At 51.1% G+C, this 17,912-nt stretch overlaps 1 protein-coding gene across 5 annotated transcripts; it reads right to left on the bottom strand.

The window, feature by feature from the left end:
- Positions 1-18: 18 nt before the first annotated feature.
- On the bottom strand, positions 19-17,322 carry DMTF1 (cyclin D binding myb like transcription factor 1). Of its 5 annotated transcripts, none has more exons than XM_032966765.2 (17): positions 17,102-17,322; positions 14,561-14,665; positions 14,227-14,325; positions 12,622-12,749; positions 12,050-12,122; positions 11,563-11,639; positions 10,560-10,717; positions 10,134-10,166; positions 8,974-9,083; positions 7,916-8,144; positions 7,113-7,264; positions 6,066-6,299; positions 5,756-5,823; positions 4,444-4,677; positions 2,846-3,250; positions 2,187-2,367; positions 19-1,525 (listed from the first exon to the last, which is right to left on the bottom strand). In XM_032966765.2, the coding sequence occupies exons 2-17, from the start codon at positions 14,661-14,663 to the stop codon at positions 1,428-1,430; spliced, it is 2,382 nt and encodes a 793-aa protein (XP_032822656.2). In that variant the 5' UTR covers positions 14,664-14,665; positions 17,102-17,322; the 3' UTR covers positions 19-1,427. The 5 variants fall into 5 exon arrangements, with proteins under 5 accessions (XP_032822656.2, XP_032822660.2, XP_032822659.2 ...); XM_032966769.2 differs by having other exon boundaries at positions 4,444-4,629; XM_032966768.2 differs by having other exon boundaries at positions 2,220-2,367; positions 17,102-17,210.
- Positions 17,323-17,912: the final 590 nt, after the last annotated feature.

The following is a 17,912-nucleotide window of genomic DNA, read 5'->3' as shown; positions in this document are numbered from 1 at the left end:
TAAAACAAACATTTGCCATTTATTGTTGAAAATAAGACATTTTCTCATTCCTTTATTTAATTTGTTTTACTGAAAACAATTCACGAGAACTTTACACTTTGTACAAGATATGTATTGAGTCTTATTCCTGCATAATTTTGCAAGTAATGTACAGCCGCGAAAGATAATTTGCCCTTCGCGAACACTCTGTGTGCCGACTTGAAGAATAGAACATTGAATACTCTAACACGAATTGCAGAGGCATTCAAGTGGAGACCTCTCAGACCGCTGTTACGCCAGCGTGTTTACTCAATGTGAACACCGTCATGTTTGGAACAAGGCTTAAGAGGTCACAATGATAAGCCTTATCATAATGATGAGTGCATGCGTTGGTTATGAATTGGCTCCTCTCCACGTGATTCCCCCGACAGCTTCCGGTACGCCGGTCAACGACGGGCAGGCAAAGTGTGGGGCAGTCGCACGTCCTTCAGACTGCCCGGCCTGTTTGTCAACGTCCTTATAACTGTGGATGGGGAATGTCTGACGGTGACGAGAGCAATATCAAACCACGGACACTATCACCGCACGCGATAGGACAAACCTGTCAACCCTTCGTCGTCAGTGCCCGACCTCACTACTACAGACCAAGTCAGACCTTAGTGGTCACCCCGTGCCCCTTATACATCTCAACGTTCATCCTACAAAGTCCCATCACAGGGGAGAAACACGAATTGCCCGTATTGAAACGGCTGTATGCCGTATGGACCTGCAAACTCAATTTCCCTGTACAAGAATACGGGGTAAACCGTGTGGGTTCAGAGGTATGCGATCGTGTTAGCAACGTGACACTTTTTTACCCAGCTGTAAATATAAATTTCTGGCAATAATGTGCACAACCATCAATGCATGCTCTGCTTCCTTGACTTGTTCCATACAGGGTGTTCGTGCGTAGTAGATCTGTCCACGACGGCGCACGCTCGTGCGGAAATCGGGTCGGAGTTGAGCGGTCATTTATTTTGGTCAACACGCGTCCCTGCGCCGACATGGGGAAGACGTTGTGGTGTGCGCGGCGAAAACCCGCGACAAAATAACAACTGTGCATAAAACACAAGTGTAGCCATCGACCTGTCACTGGCACCGAGGCCAATGCAATAAATTACCGGATATAAACACCGTCTGTCGGCAGCATTCACGCTGTCCTTTAAGCCCATGCCTCCGTTTCACCGCGAGACTCGACACAAGCAAGGGCACCGCTGGATCTGATTCCACGGCAGTTTTCAACAGCAGCCCCGGGGGCTCGTCAGCAGGGTGCCGAGGGTCAAAGCGACACTCGAACATGGCTTGTTTTCCAAAGGACCTTGAAGTGCGTGGTCTGGGCTAAAGCCCTCCTCATAGAAGGGGCCTTCGTGCGCCTGCTGGGCTCAACGCGGAGCCGTGCTCCTTGCGAGTCACTCCTCCTCCGCCTCCCTCTCGCTGCCGTGCTCGGGGCTGTTGAGGGCTGAGCCCGTGATGTTTGAGGCGTCGGACTGAGTTTGCAGGATGGGGTCTGCAGAGAAGAGAACGGCTGCGTTAACATTCGGAAATGTTTACTTCATACCGTTTGGTTCTTTCGGTAAAGTCACGTAGGTAGAAAATAATAGATCACGACGTTTCTATCGCAACATAAGCAATCGTCATCAGGTGGGACAACCACAGCAAGAAAAAACTGTTTATTCAATCAATTAAAACTTTTATATAGAACAATGAAAGTCAAAGTCTATTTCATCTGGGCGTGATGGTAAATGGCCGATTGCACACGCAGATTACCAGGAGGCAGCATTGGTGGATGACATAAGATGAAACACATATCATCACGTGCAAATTTCACTGTAAATACGTCTTTGATTGTGCACTCTCATGCCCCCTATAAAGAGTTGTTTGCCATCAGGAAATCTGACCGTAATTGTTTTTTCTCGGGTTTGGATTAAGTGAAACAGAATTAAAAACCAAAGTTAACTGTCTTTTTTCTTGTTATGCAGTCATTAGAGAGTGAACCGAGCGATGGTTAGTGGGTGCGGTGGTGGTTGGTGTGGATGCAGTGGTGGTGTGGGTGCCACGTGGTGGTGTGGGTGCCACGTGGTGGTGTGGGTGCCACGTGGTCGTGTGGGTGCCACGTGGTGGTGTGGGTGCCACGTGGTGGTGTGGGTGCCACGTGGTGGTGTGGGTACCACGTGGTGGTGTGGGTGCCACGTGGTGGTCACCGTGCAGCGTGGTGAGTGGCAGCACGGAGACATCGTCGAGGTCGTCCCCGGCAGGAGGGAAGGGTGGCGACCCTCCCGCTATCACTGCCATCATGGCCGTCTCCATGGAGCCGTCGTGCACCGGGTCCCCATCTGGGCAGCTCAGCTCCTTAGGGTGACAGGCACACACATGCACACACGGTCAATATGTATGCATCGGCTCCTGTACAGGCTGCTGGACCAAGTGTTGTTAAAGAAAGCTCTCATCTCCTGTGCCTCGGGTTCCGCGATGACGTTGACAATCGTCAGGTGCTTTGCTGGGTTTTCATGAGACTCCGCAAACCGACTGGAGAGACGCCGCTTGCCGTGTTGAATGCAGAGAGCCACGCGCCCGGTTGGACAGATTTGGGTGAAACCGGTGTGTTGTTCTTTGGCGCCGCATGTCCGACTGTTCACCGTTGATTCTAAAAGTCTATCGAAACCAGAGGTCTCTTCTCTAACTTTGATCACCTTTCTGGCAGAGCATGGGACTGAATGGCCACACGTAGCAGAAAGCGCTGCACTACGGGATCACCACACGGTCCCTGCCCTGGGCGCTGGGGCTCGCTGCCACTGCTTCCGCCGATGGTGCCCGGGACTCGACGCACCTGACTGACGAACTCAGCAGCGTCTGCGATGAGCGTCGCGCGTTCATCCTCGTCGTCGTGCAGGCCGGCCACGCGCCCCGCCCCCACCGCCTCCATCGCCGTCTCCACCGCCTCCTTCTCTCCGTCGTCGCTGCCCGTGTCGAGGGCTTCCTCCACCAAGAGCGGGAGCTCGCGGTTGTCAGGGGACGACAGGTGCCTCGGGGAGATGACATCGACTTCATCGGTGACGGCGGCGATGATGCCGGTGGGAGGCGACGCGAGGGGGTGCGACACGAGGTCTGTGTCGCCGGGAGCCGTTGGGTAGATGGTGCGGACGTCGGCATGGACGCTGTCGGGTGACATCGCGTGGATGATGACGCGAGAGCCGTGCGGCATCTCGACAGCGGAGCTGCGACCATCCTGCAACTGCAGCAGCAGCAGTAACAGGAGGTGGGTAAATAGCAGAATCAGAATATTTATTGATACTGGAGGAATTCGATGAGCTATAAGGCTCTTTTTATCTTCTATTATGGATCTTTTTATATTTTTCACAGATTGGTAGTAGGAGCAGGTTAAAAAGTTACAACACTACAAAACGCGTTAGGAATGCAACATATAGGAAAGGTAAGCAGCAAGAGCGGCAGCATCGTCAATCTCAACATTTTCCTTCTGCGAAAGTCCTAGAGTTGAACTGCCTCCCTGCTCACACAGGCGCAGAGCGGTGCCCTTCTCCTGTTCAGTCCCGAGTGAGTTGTATTTCCATGGCATCTCATGACGCTATTCCAAATGTACTCGGCCATGTCACGGTCCAAATACGAAAGTATGAATATGCACCTGCAAGGTACTCCATTGGGAGAAGCGCAGCGATCATCGCCATCTGCTGTGAAACCACTGGAGGCTGTGTCTTTGCAACACTGGCACCTTCTTGCATGAGAGCCTCGCGCTCTAACAACGGCGCGAATATCAAATGCACTCGCAATTTTATTTTTTCTGCTGAACAAAACAACCAGATACAGTGAGGGAAAAAAGTATTTGATCCCCTGCTGATTTTGTACGTTTGCCCACCGACAAAGAAATGATCAGTCTATAATTTTAATGGTAGGTTTATTTGAACAGTGAGAGACAGAATAACAAAAAAATCCAGAAAAACGCATGTCAAAAATGTTATAAATTGATTTGCATTTTAATGAGGGATATAAGTATTTGACCCATCTGCAAAACATGACTTAGTATTTGGTGGCAAAACCCTTGTTGGCAATCAAAGAGGTCAGACGTTTCTTATAGTTGGCCACCAGGTTTGCACACATCTCAGGAGGGATTTTGTTCCACTTCTCTTTGCAGATCTTCTCCAAGTCATTAAGGTTTCTCACTGTTCAAATAAACCTACCATTAAAATTATAGACTGATCATTTCTTTGTCAGTGGGCAAACGTACAAAATCAGCAGGGGATCAAATACTTTTTTCCCTCACTGTAGATGGCGTCGTTATAGGCAGAGTAGGAGACAGAAGCTGTGAGCCTGGATGAAGGCCTTAAGCATGCAAGCTGCACCGCTGAGATAAACGGAGGACAAAACTATTTTTTTTTAACGCAATCACGTTTACGGTTGCGGCCGACGAACCTGGAGCTGGCGATCGCCGTCCCGCAGCTGCACGGCGTGCATCACGACCTGCCCCTCGGGGATGCCGGCGGCGGTGGAAGATGGCGACGGCGACACCACGGGGGCAGGGGGGCCGCCGGTGGGGACGAGCGTCACCGCCGGGCCCCCGCCGCTCAGCGTGACGGGAAGGCCCGGGGCGGAGCCCGCCTGCAGCAGGAACGTGCACAGGGCGCCCGTCGCCTGCAGGTGGAACGACTGCAACACGCGAGGCGGAGGAGATCGATAACGGTTCGCCGGTCGGGCCCCGCGGACTGCAGGGACCCACGCCGTGCAAGATCGAGCCGTCACCGTGGTGAAGGGCGTCGATGGCACTGCGCCTCGCCAATGCGTGCCACCTCCAAGCTCCACCCTAATGGTTTCCTACCATCTGGTCTTAGATCTTCCCCTTGGTCACCACATTCGGCAGTCTATCCTCATCTATGCTGCATAAAATACCCAGGCAGGTGCTTTGTTTTTGTGCGGCTAATAGTAAGGCCCAACCCTGAGTAGCATGCTCTAGGTTTGATACTAGAGTCTACAACTCCTTCTCAGAGTGAGCAGCAATTACCAGATCATCTCCATACATAACATGGTTGACCAATATGGAGCCATCCCTTGTACCAGATGGAAATACCACAGGTACATTAAAGCAAAGCTTCTCGAACTACATGGTTAAAGATATTAAATAGTGTTGGGGCCAAAGGACATCCCTTTCGCACCCCAAGATGAACAGAAAATAGCTCCGACTCCCAGCCACGCAGATTTACCCGAGCCTGCCCACCATCATGAAGGTCCGTTCTGATTGTGAGCAGGGGGTCAGGAACTTCAACAGCACGAAGAATAATCCAGAGCCCTGGCCGATTGATGGTATAGTCGGCCTTGACCATGTAAATAATGCAGAGATGGAGGTCCATAAAAAAGACCCCCCGTATAGCTTGAACAGACTGTTGGGACAAGTGCTGTTAGCAAGCACTTATTAAGACCAACACGGCACACGAGGGGATGGGTGGCCAGCACCACACCCTGCCGCCTTTGTCTCCCTAGCGGCGAGGTTTACACACCTCACCAGGTACTCATTTGAGGCCGAGTCGACCTAGGGGAGGCCCAGGACCGGTTCAGATAATCGTCACCGGTGTTGGCCGTGAGCGGGAATTGAACTCGGGTCGTCAGGTTTGTAGCGCAGCGCGCTAACTGCTACACTACCACTCCCCACACACAAGTCCATACACACACATGCCAGTCTATACCGAGTTCCATGACTGATCAACCAAGACTAAAGCAGCTGAGCACTCACCGGTAAGATTTCAAACGTCTGCAGAGCGGCTGCGTTAATTGTAACAGTTTCTCCATCGCCAGAATCACCTGGACCAAAGCAAGACGGTGAATTGAGAGTGACGGGGGCATTGTGAAAGTTACCCATAGTCATAGTACCACAACTGACCCGGGCTGCATGTGTGTTTAAGGCTGCAAAGATGAGTTTGAATGTTTGTTCGTGACGAAACACGTAAAGCAAAATCATGCACATGCACGGCGTACATGTATAACATGCTCCAACAAGTGTTTGTCTTTGGAAGTGGAGGCGAGCCCCGGGGAGCCCCACGTACCCGTCTGCGTGATCTGCACGGGGATCTGCAGCGTGGCGATGGTGGTCTGGGGCAGCATGGCGCTGCCCTCTCCGCGGGGCAGGCGCAGGCAGATGGGGGCAGTGGCCAGCGGCGCGGGGACCCCGGGGGCCCCCGTGGGGGCCGCGGGGGCCCCCGGGCCGCCCGTGGGGTGGACGCGCTGCACCACCTGCCGTAGCACGGGAATGTGCGTCTGGCTCAGGTAGTCGAGGAGGTCTGAGGGAGGGAGGGATTAATGTATTGTTGTTTCTACAACTATTTATTACGCTTTTTTTTATCCAGGAAATCCTCACCGAGTCTCATGACTGTCTTCAGGAGGTTCCTGCCAAGTTTTCACAGTAAAATGTGGAATCCAAATTGAGTCATTTTTTTCAATATTTCCAAATCTGGACTGTGGCAGCAAATCGTGGGCGTAAAGTTCTAAAACTAAATTGTTCTTTAATATATATTTTTGACGTGATCTGGTTATTCCTTTATTTTTATGTTATAGATGCTTTATTAGAAGTTTTGATTATTTTATTTTAGTCCAAGGCTGACTATGCTGCTGCTTGTGATTTCCCCCTCTGCTGCTTGCGATATTTTCGTAAAAGCTCAGCACTGTTTATTTATTCACCCATTTCATATATATATACACACACACCGTTAATGTTTAATTACTTTACAATATGACTTAAAGCATTTCATTTTCTGTAGCGCGAGAGAACCGGCTATGTATGTTGAACTGTACAAACGCAACGTATATATGTATGTATGTGCATGTGTGTATGTATGTAGGAGGTGCTCACTAACAGCACTTGCCTCTACAGTATGTTAAAGCTATACAGGGGATCTTTATCTTTGTATATATGTAGGTGCTCGCTAATAGCGCTTCCCCCAACAGTCTGTTAAAGGCTATACGGGGGGGTCTTTGTATATCTGTACGAATGTTGAAATTGTTTCGCACCGTACGTAACCAACCGTGCTAATCGGAGGCGCAGGAGCTAATCGGACACGCAACAACGCGTAATGCGCCCACGCGCCCCGTCTCACCGAGGAAGGGCACCTCCTTGTGAGTCGTCACCTGCCGCTTGACCGTCCACCACTTGCTGCGCAGCCACTGGGGCGAGCGCACGCTGTTCCAGCCGTTGCACAGCTTCTCCCAGTTGATCTCGCTCTCCTCTCGCGGCTTCAGCTCCACGATGCTGCACGCCGCAACGTGGGCACGCGCCGCACGGAACCAGACTCGTCATTTAGACCGCAGGAGAAATCCGATGAGCTTATAAAGCTCTTTTTCAGACGTCCAGTAGAGGAGCGGGGTCGGCGAGTTACAACAACGAACAATACAAACAATCAGAGTGAAAAGTATAAAAAAGGAAAGCAAATCACTACAAATAAATACGTAAATTAAATCAAGTATATAAGTTCAAATTTCATTAGTACACCAATTCCCAAGCTTGGGCAAGCCAGCAAATAACAATAGCAAGAACAGTCGCAGGCCACACCAAGACAACATAGTCCCTCAGTTAAACTATTAATACATGGGTCAGGAGTAAAGTTACAAATCACATTTGTGACTGCTGCATGTGACTGCTGTATCCAGCACGAATATTCTGCTTCAGGACATTTTTTGAAGGAAGATTTACGATGTTCAGGGAGGAAACAAGGTTGTTCCAAAACGTTGGTGCTGCAACGGCAAAGGCTTTGTCACCTAATCCTAGTCTCGTTCTTGGAATAGTTAAAAGGAAATTATATGGATATCTCATTGCAATTAGATGAATATATAATTTCCTTTTCTGTACTTGTTTCCCTCCCGCTTCCCTCCCACGTTCCGCCATCCCCCCCCACATGCGTACCGCAGGATGAGCTCGATGTCGTCGTCCTTGGTCCACTCGCGCCCGCCACTCTGCTTCCAGTTGAGGTAGTTGAGCCACTTGGAGCGGCACTGCTTCTCGGAGCGAGTGCCCACGCGCTCCGCCACGTCGGCCCAGCAGACGCCCTGCGTCACCGCCTCCCCGGGCGTCGTGCCCGTCAGCTCGTGCACCACGTCCGCCAGACGCTGCTCCTCCTCCACCGTCCACTTCCCTGCGGCGCACGCGCACGGGGGCGAGACGTGGACGACGGGAACGCCGCGTGCGTACGTTCGTGCCGCACGGCTCTCCCGCGTTTGCCGAGTCGTACCGCACGCTGTTCAGCACGACGTCCGACGTTTCGCTCCGCGTGCCGAGAGTTTCTTCATTAATTGCGGTCTTTTATCAATCCGCTGCTGGATGAAGGCCTCTATTCGGAAGGTAGTTTCACCATACGCCGCTACGCCGGTCATTGCGGCTTGGTGAAGCCAGAGAGCCCAGGACCAGTTCTCCGATATCCCTCACCACTGATGCTCGCCGTGGCTGGGAAAATGAACTCGGCTCACCGGACTCTTACCGCTGCATTGACCACCAAGCCCCCTTCAGTTCCCACCAGCACTCGGAGCGAAGCGTCACACGTCACGCCAAATGACACACGTCACGCCAAGGTACGACACGAGCACACATCATGGAGCTATAGGATGGAAGCGTTTGGCAATGGGCGGTGCCAACGGAGCGTCTACTCAAGTCCTGGGAAGTACAAATCCTCTACGGGTTGAATCCAGGCCGTGGTCACCACAGGGCGATTTAACATTTGTTGATCAAAATTGATTCTTACTTTTGCAATACATAGAGTCAACCCTTAATAATCGCAGGCTTTATCATCGCGCTTTTGTGTATTTTGCTGTTTAAGTTCGCGGGTTTGCATTTTAAATATTCGTGGCCGTAGCTCCCTACTACCCAACAAGTCGTCGCATTTCCTCCTCCCCGCTCTAATATTAAGGGTTCACTCTCCGTAAGCTGCTGCGTGTACACTGTGCCCCTGGACGCAGCGAGTTGGTCACCTGTGTTGCAGGTGTCCTTCATGAGCCGGCAGCGATCTTTGACGGAAGACGCACTCCGGCCCAGAGCTGAGCCAATGGCCGCCCAGTCATTCCTATGCTTGGCCCGAAGCCTGGGTTAAGGTTAGGGTTAGAGTTAGAGATTTTGTTAGCTGTAAAGAGTTACGTTGAGAGTTTGGGTTAGGTTGGGAGTTAGGGTTAGGTGTTGGGGCTAGGTTTCATTCTAGGGTAGGTGTTTAGCTGATTCTCAGTCATAAAAACAGCACTCGATGAAACCTAAAGCGGTCGCGAGTCTTAAGCCGAACCCAGCCCCAACCCTCAGCCAGGCGCATGCCCGAGCCTCTGCTAGGCCCTGATGCAGAATTCCAGATCCTCTGGACTGGCATTTCTGTTGGTCACAAGACGTCGTCTCAGGAGCACCCGGGGGTCTCGTTGCCTTCTCAGCGGAAGGCAACGAGACCCTAGAGCTGCCTCCCAGCTGGGATGCGGCTCTCGTGAGGAAACGAAGCAAGGGCTTTCTGTTCACCCACGCTCTCTTGATGAAACGAAGCAAGGGCTTTCTGTTCACCCACGCTCTCGTGAGGAAACGAAGCAAGGGCTTTATGTTCACCCACGCTCTCGTGAGGAAACGAAGCAAGGGCTTTCTGTTCACCCACGCTCTCGTGAGGAAACGAAGCAAGGGCTTTCTGTTCACCCACGCTCTCGTGAGGAAGCGAAGCAAGGGCTTTCTGTTCACCCACGCTCTCGTGAGGAAACGAAGCAAGGGCTTTCTGTTCACCCATGCTCTCGTGAGGAAGCGAAGCAAGGGCTTTCTGTTCACCCACGCTCTCGTGAGGAAACGAAGCAAGGGCTTTCTGTTCACCCACGCTCTTGTGAGGAAGCGAAGCAAGGGCTTTCTGTTCACACACGCTCTCGTGAGGAAACGAAGCAAGGGCTTTCTGTTCACCCACGCTCTCGGTTAAAGGGTTTGTTGTCAGGTAAATAAAAAAATCCTTATTTTATCACTGCTGATCTAACCCCAGATATAGACTTAGTCACTGATTTTGACACATAACTCAGCCATTGATTTTGACACTTAATCAAGCCTCCTGAAAACCTAATATATAAAAGGTTACGTATAATACTGCATTTTAGAAACTTATGAAAAACTAAAATATACTTACTCTTTCAGTTGTTCAATTTCCTCTGTTGTGTATCTGTAAGCGCACATACGAAGTTGAGATTAATCTTAAACATTAGAGGCAATAAACAAGCAGTATTAAAACGTTGCAGTTGTTCAGATTGCCCACCATCAGGGGTACTGACCACAATTTTTGAATGGCTTACAATCTGAAAAGACGCTTCTGAAAGTGCTCAGCAAGCAAACGGACACAGCAAATTGACTGTGGCCCATGCGCTGGACTACGAAGAGAGGAAGGAAACTGGAGAGGAGTAGCCCCCATTGAATCAGAATCATCCGAATATTTATTTATACTGGAGGAATCCGATGAGCTATAAAGTTCTTATTCACAGATGTCTAGTAGTTGGAGGGCCCGTGCCCACCGCGCCACGCCGCTGCCCAACTGCGGGCAGACGGGCGAGCCACTCACTTTCCCACGTGGTTGCGGTTGTCGTACATGCGCAGCACGCGGCGGTACACGGCGAACAGCGGGCGGTTGAGCCCTCGCGCAATCGTGCGGTAGAAGTCCTTGCGCTCGTCCTTGGGCATCTCGAATATGACCTCCGCCGCGTTGCCGATGCTGTTGGCCTGCACGGGCGGGAGGGGGCACAGAGGCAGCGGCTCGGCGACGGCTTGGCGGCGTTGCGGCGCCGCCATCGGCGCTCCCGCTGCGAGGCTGGCGGACCGCACAGAGACGGAGAAATGCGGCGGCACTTCCAGTCCGTCGGGACGACACGCGGCCAGGAGACAGGGTGGAAGCGGATTGCCCTGAGACCCCGTCTGTATGGGGCGTCGTCCCCAGGTGCGCGTGACTTCACCACGCACGCTGGTTTGCTTCCTCGGCCAGTAACATTCACTAAAGGAACCGGCCAAACCCTCCAGTCACACGACACGATTTTGGAAACTCGGTGACATTTTTTCTGAATACATAAAGGCATCCTTTGCTTTCAGCATCCAGAGACTAACGGTGCATTCACCACTCCAAGCGATTGTCACGTCCCATACGTTACCGGCAATTTGTACACCGTGGATCGCGTGGTGAGTGGCGATTGTTTCAGGGCCCATGGCTCCACTCCCCCATGCTCAACCGTAACAATAACTTCACGTGACATTTACTCAACGTTCTAAAGTCCAGCGACATCACTCGAGGCATAAGTGTCCATTGTGTTACATTGCATGCGTTACATCGGGCTGTAACAAACGCATCGATTCAACAATTAAAGTAAATTCATACACTCTTTAACATAGGTACATGTTGATTTATTGGATTCACACGATCCCTCTAGCCACACTGCAATGTTAAAAAGGATTCTCAAACCAAATCGTGACCCTTAATTCGCGACAATTCATTGAACATCTGGGAGGGGGAATCGTTCGACACCGACTCGCTGGCGCCGCTGCACTCAGACGAACATTGTGGGCGGTCGCGTTACCTTCAGGTAGCTCTCAATGTTAATGATTAGGAGATCGGTCTCTTCTTTTGACCACATGCCCTGCTTCCACTTGTGACCTGCATGGCCAAGCAGTGGATAGCAAGTGGACCGCAGGTCAGAGGCGGGTTGACCCCGTGGAACGCGGTCAATCCTCACACACATTTAGCAGTCCACAACGCGGCACAATCGGAGTTTTGTGACAAAAATCACACTGCCTCAGTTTCTGGGGACGAAAGAGATCTCTGGTCATTAATTGTATTCCTAAAAATCTAGATAGAGGCTTTACAGCCTTCTCTCGTGCTGTGATGGGCATAATGCTAAGCTTGTATACAACAAGACAATAATTTACTCACTCACAAATACTGAAATGCGAGGCTTAATGCGTTTTGTAATGTTGATATACAAATAAAACTGAGCATGTAATGTGTGTGTGTATATAAATAGAAAGCACACGTGTCCATACATGTGCCATATGTATGTGTTGCACCTTTGATGTAGAGCGAGTCCTTGTCCTCCTTGGTTGTGAACCAGGTCTGGCTCACAGGGTCAGCCCCGGTTGGCTGCAAAGTCAGCACAGGAGAGGAGACAACGCTTAGGACGTGAACCGAGCACGTGTGCGTGTGTGTGCGTGTCTGTGTACGTGTGTGCGTGCGTGTGCTGTGACTGATGAGCCCTGCAGCTGTTGCTTTATGTTGTTTAACCAGGTGTGAGCTCAAGAGACCAGGATAGAGTCTCGTTTGCAAGACTGACCTCATTATTTACGAGTGAACTATTCTTGTGATGGCAGCCAATGATAAATCACATTGAAAGGCGTGGCGCAGTCTTAACCAGCGCATAAACCATTTGGTGAAATTATCAATGAGACTGAACTGGATTCATGTACTGATTCTATGACTTTTAGAATCTATAATCAATTCTGAATCAAATTATCAAAACAACCAAAGGTCTATGAAAAACTCGACTGCGGGGACGCAACCGTTGCTGGTTTGCGTCTCCCTTTAACGAGACGGGGCAAGTGCGGAGGGGCGAGTGCGGAGGGGCGAGTGCGAGGGGTCGTACCTCAATCCTTAGGCCGTCGATGTCAGAGAGGCTGCCCACGCTCGCGTTCCCTGTGGGCGAGTGGGCCGCGCTGCTCGCTCCCACGTCGGACCTGGGGGGCGCCGCCACGACAAAGTTGCCCGTGTCTCCTGTGGTGCCCATGCAAGAGAGACAGACACCGAGACGACCTCGTGTGTGAACCCTGCGGCCCGTGATCAGTCGCTTCATCCCGGGGTTGCTGGCTCGTTTCTCCGATTTTAGCGCCACATTCAGTCCCACATGTGCCACCTGGACACCTCGCCTGTAGCATGTTAAGAGCAAGAACTCTACAAATGCATAACTAAATAATTGGTATAACCCGTAGGCTTTCGCGACCAATATCATCCATAATAGAGGTTTTTTGGGGTTAGATCGCATAAATATATAAATGTGTCTTTAAACCCGCCACCACCCAACACAGCCAATTAGTAAGGTTTGTCACCTAAAAATATGCCAATTCATTACTAGTGCAGAGTAGAGATGGACGCAGTGCGCGCAGTTGAGCAGGTGCGGTCGAGGACGAGCAGGTGTGCACGCTGGGGCAAGACGGGAGATGGGGGCGATGATTAGGGAGCAATGAGTGCGAGAGGCGCCATGGAGGCGACAGCTGAAGTGGGGAGCACGTGAGGACTCGGAATGAGGAGGGGTATAGAAGCGGGAGTGCGCGTGAGCAGAGTCGAGTTGTTCGGGGACCAAGAGAGAAGACATCTCGCCGCTGCCGCTCGAGCCGTCAACGGGACCTCGCCCCTCACGCCGTCGCCGGGCGGGTGTTGGCTGAACCCCCCGCTCGGGACAGACGGGCGAGTGGGTACGGGGCAGCGGCGAGATAGGAGAGAGTCGGTGAGGTACGGAGTAGATGAGAGCGGGTAGTAGGAGAAGCAGAGCGTGTGGTGGCAGTGCAAGGCAGTCATAGGAGTGCCTACAACAGGTGCGAGAGTAGGGTTAATAAAGTGTAAGCAGGTGACCTGTTACTCCGTGTCAGTGTGAGTAATTTCAAGACACTACACTAGTACAGCAAACCGGTGTGTTTGTAAAGCAAAGCCACAACATTTACAATCTGAGTACCACGTTTCGCCAGTAACTACAACTAGCTTCATCAGGCGACAGCCAGATTTATGGAGAAATCCTCCTGTTTCGTTCCTTAAATAGAGGGGTAGATGTGATGATGTCACTTGTGTGCTCTTCTTGTGCGAAGTGGGGGGGGGAATTAATGAATGCATCTAAATGACTGTGGGTATCCATTGCCGTTTGGGTTATTTATATGGTAAAGAACGTACATAAACATTGCGCAATATACAATCCCATTGTTCTGTTGAAAGCTTCGGTAATACATCTTTTGTACCAGATATTAATTTCTGTATTTTATGTACTGGGCCAATTCTAATTCGGAGGTTTTGTTTTTCCAAACATCTGGCTAGTTTCCAAACATGTGGCTAATTTTCCAAACATGTGGCTAATAACATTGGCTTCAGCGAAGGTGTAAACAAAACAATACAATTGCTCTCATCTTGTAAACTTCATAAATAAAAGACTTCAAAATTACAATACCGTACTTCACATCACGCCCCCCAACCGCGCGCCCCCCACCTGTAGCGGCAGGCGAGGTTCCGATCGCTGGGTTGGGCTCTGCCACGAGGCAGATTCGTTTGGTGGATGGCTCCGAGCCCTCCCTGACCTGCAGCTCGTCTGCACGGCAATGCACGCACACACACACGATACACATGGCACGCACACATGGCACGCACCCACATGGCACGCACACACACGACACGCGGCACGCACGGCCCACTTGACAACTTAATTTAATTGGCTCTGTCGGGTGGTAGAGGGTTATAGGTAAACTAACGATTAATCAAAATATTGGTCGTGAAAGCCTACACATAAATTAATTCATCAAATCATTCATCCGCGCGCCCCATACCATTGCAGCTGAGCACCAGATTCCCCTCCTCGTCCTGACACATGGTGACTGTGCCGATCGTCTCCAGCGTCACCCCGGGGGACTCATCTTCCCCACAGTTCATTCCTGCGCCACGAACACAGCACCGTTGCACTGCGCTCATCATCGGAAATCCACAGCTGAGTGGACGACTCCTTTGATAACCGACCCAGTAGTCACATGCCTCCTTCCATCCTCTTTGCCCACGGAGAAGCTCCCATGATCTCCAGCGAGCCAATCGCCTTCTCTCCTGGCTCATGGGGCGGCATTAGCTAATGCCTGGTGTGTAGGACAGGGCAAACCCGCGCTCGACAAATAATAGAGCTTATGGCAAATATAGGGTTGTGTACCTGCGTTTGAAATGGTCACCCCCGCCCTCTCTGTTCAATGTGTGGACTGCTATATGCATGCGGCAATGTGAACATTTGTGTTGTGCCGTTGATCGTGTCGAGTATTGCATTATAATGGAAAAAAAACACGCAAAACACACACATGGTAAATAAATCGTTCTCACAGTCGATTCATTTTCACCTTCCAAAGGATACAGCACTCTCACTGCCGTACTTTTCGACACGAAGATGAGATTCATAGCCGCGTCAAATCACCTAAAGCCGTAACATCATCCCCGTGTTCCAGAAAACAGACTCGTTAGGTACACCGCCTAGTGCCCAAACACGCGTTACATAAAACCGCGTTCGGCAAGGTTTCCCTGTATCTTGCCAGCGTGCCCGGACTTCAGAGACTTCTCAGACTGGACCTCGTGGCTGTAGTCTCTGGTCTGTCATTGGAATGTAACGTGTGCGTGTGCCCGTGTGTATATGCTTAGACCACAAGGGGGATTACTCATAGCGGCAACTCTTTGTGGATCGTACTCCCTTTGTAGTGCGGCCCTCACGAGATGTATAACGATCAGTGAATGCAGGTTCCATTGAATGTTATATTTATTGTAACACCCTGCACAGGCGTAATGCTTTCAGGAGGTGGTGATGCACAGGTGATGTGCAATGCCTACAGGATGTGATGCACAGGAGGTGATGCACAGGTGATGTGCAATGCCTACAGGAGGTGATGATGCACAGGTGATGTGCAATGCCTACAGGAGGAGGTGATGCACAGGAGGTGATGCACAGGTGATGTGCAATGCCTACAGGAGGAGGTGATGTACAATGCCTACAGGAGGAGGTGATGCACAAGTGATGTGCAATGCCTACAGGTGATGCACAGGTGATGTGCAATGCCTACAAGAGAAGGTGATGCACAGGTGATGTGCAATGCCTACAGGAAGAGGTGATGCACAGGTGATGTACAATGCCTACAGGAGGAGATGATGCACAGGTGATGTGCAATGCCTACAGGAGGTGATGCACAGGTGATGTGCAATGCCTACAAGAGAAGGTGATGCACAGGTGATGTGCAATGCCTACAGGAAGAGGTGATGCACAGGTGATGTACAATGCCTACAGGAGATGATGCACAGGTGATGTGCAATGCCTACAGGAGGAGGTGATACACAGGTGATGTGCAATGCCTACAGGAGGAGGTGATGCACAGGAGGTGATGCACAGGTGATGTACAATGCCTACAGGAGGTGATGCACAGGAGGTGATGCACAGGTGATGTACAATGCCTACAGGAGGTGATGCACAGGTGATGTGCAATGCCTACAGGAGGTGATGCACAGGAGGTGATGGACAGGTGATGTACAATGCCTACAGGAGGTGATGCACAGGTGATGTGCAATGCCTACAGGAGGAGATGATGCACAGGTGATGTACAGCCACCACTCTTTTCCCTGCCTCGATCGCCACCCCAACAACGTGCCGCCTCTTCTTCCCACCCCTGTCCCCACGTCTCTCACAGAAGCGACGTTCCCCTCTCCCTGGCCGTGAGAGCCGTCCCCCGAGCGAGGCCTGTCAACTCCTCCCGTCTCTCTCTCTCTCTGCGTTCACAGCTGACGGACGACGGTCGACCGACGCCTTCAGATTCGAACAGGCCTCGCGTCCGTCTGTATGCCTCGTGTGTGTCGGAATGCACATCTCAAACCATTACATGATGTGTGGACAACGCCCCTAAGTCTATGTACTGTGCGTGTGTGCGCTACCTCCATGCAGTGCGAGTGCGCGCGTAATGCGTAAACATGCAAACCAGCGACAACCACAGCCACCAACCACTCACACACGACTAGCCATAGACCACTCACACGGTGACACAGCCACGTGCAGTCTCCGCTGTGGACACGAGAGCTCTCGCGCTCTTTCTCTCTCGCACACAGCGGAGTCGGGCATGGACGCGATCTTAGTCGCCTCCAGCGCTCGCTCGGTTGTTCACCCACAGCAACGAGGGCCTAGCCCAAGTCGCCATGTTACACAACAGCAACAACAACAGCAGCAGCAGCCGCTCAGCTACAGCGCGGGGGGAAGCTGCCGCGGCGAGCCGCTCACTCGGCCCTTCACCTCCACGCTCGCTCGCTCATTCATTCATTCCCGCTCCGTCTCCCACGCGGCCTCTCAACTCGGCACTCACTTCCTGTGTCCGGGGACTCGGCCGCGACCAGAGGCCAGGATGTACGGCCCTTCAAAACCCTACAGCGGATAGGTATGAGGAATTTTAAACCCTACATCCGATGCGTATTTCAACATAAAACTCTACAGCGGATAGGTATAGGGGATTTTAAACCCTACACTTGATGCGTATTCGAACCTAAAACTCTACATCGGATAGGTATAGGAAATTTAAACTTTACATCCGATGCGTTTTCGAGCCAAAAACCATACAGCGGATAGGCATGAGGGACTTTAAACCCTACACCCGATGCGTATTTGAGCCAAAAACCATACAGCGGATAAGTATATATAATTACTGACTGCAGTAATTCATGTTCTTGGCTCTTTCGGTGGAATCGCGTTGGGGGGGAAGCAATAAAATAATAGAATATCTATATTTGTTGTTTCCCTTCAGCGTGGCTTTGCCGAGGGAGCTAAGAATATGAATGCACATTACAGTTCCTTATCGGGGAAACACATACTAATTAATGGATTACTAACATAGCATATAATCACAATAGCACACATTACAACTAATTACTAATCTACAACTCATTACTAATCATAACCATTGACTGATTACTAATCGATTATATAACTACAATACCCCCCTCCGCCTCTAATCACTGCACCTGATATGAGTTAAATGATGACGTCACCCTGCTGCTCTATTTAAGACCGGGAACAAGCGAGGGCTTTACCATTCTGGCGAATTGCCCGATGATGCTGGATGTAGTTACCAGCGAAACGTCGTACTCAAACTGTAAATGTTGTGGATTCACTCAACACAC

This window comes from Petromyzon marinus, chromosome 36 (assembly GCF_048934315.1).
Source record: "Petromyzon marinus isolate PM22_M1 ecotype Great Lakes invasive population chromosome 36, UKy_Petmar_22M1.pri1.0, whole genome shotgun sequence".
NCBI lineage: Eukaryota > Metazoa > Chordata > Hyperoartia > Petromyzontiformes > Petromyzontidae > Petromyzon > Petromyzon marinus.
Note: the sequence above shows the minus strand (reverse complement) of the source record. Positions and strands in the feature narration are given on the sequence as shown.

Coding starts and splice junctions, on each gene's coding strand:
- DMTF1 (XM_032966765.2), bottom strand. CDS start 14,663: ATGAACTGTGGGGAAGATGAGTCCCCCGGGGTGACGCTGGAGACGATC. Junction 4,678..5,755: donor AGACGTTTGAAATCTTACCG/GTGAGTGCTCAG, acceptor CGCGTGTTGCAG/TCGTTCCACCTGCAGGCGAC. Junction 3,251..4,443: donor ACGGCGATCGCCAGCTCCAG/GTTCGTCGGCCG, acceptor CTGCTGCTGCAG/TTGCAGGATGGTCGCAGCTC.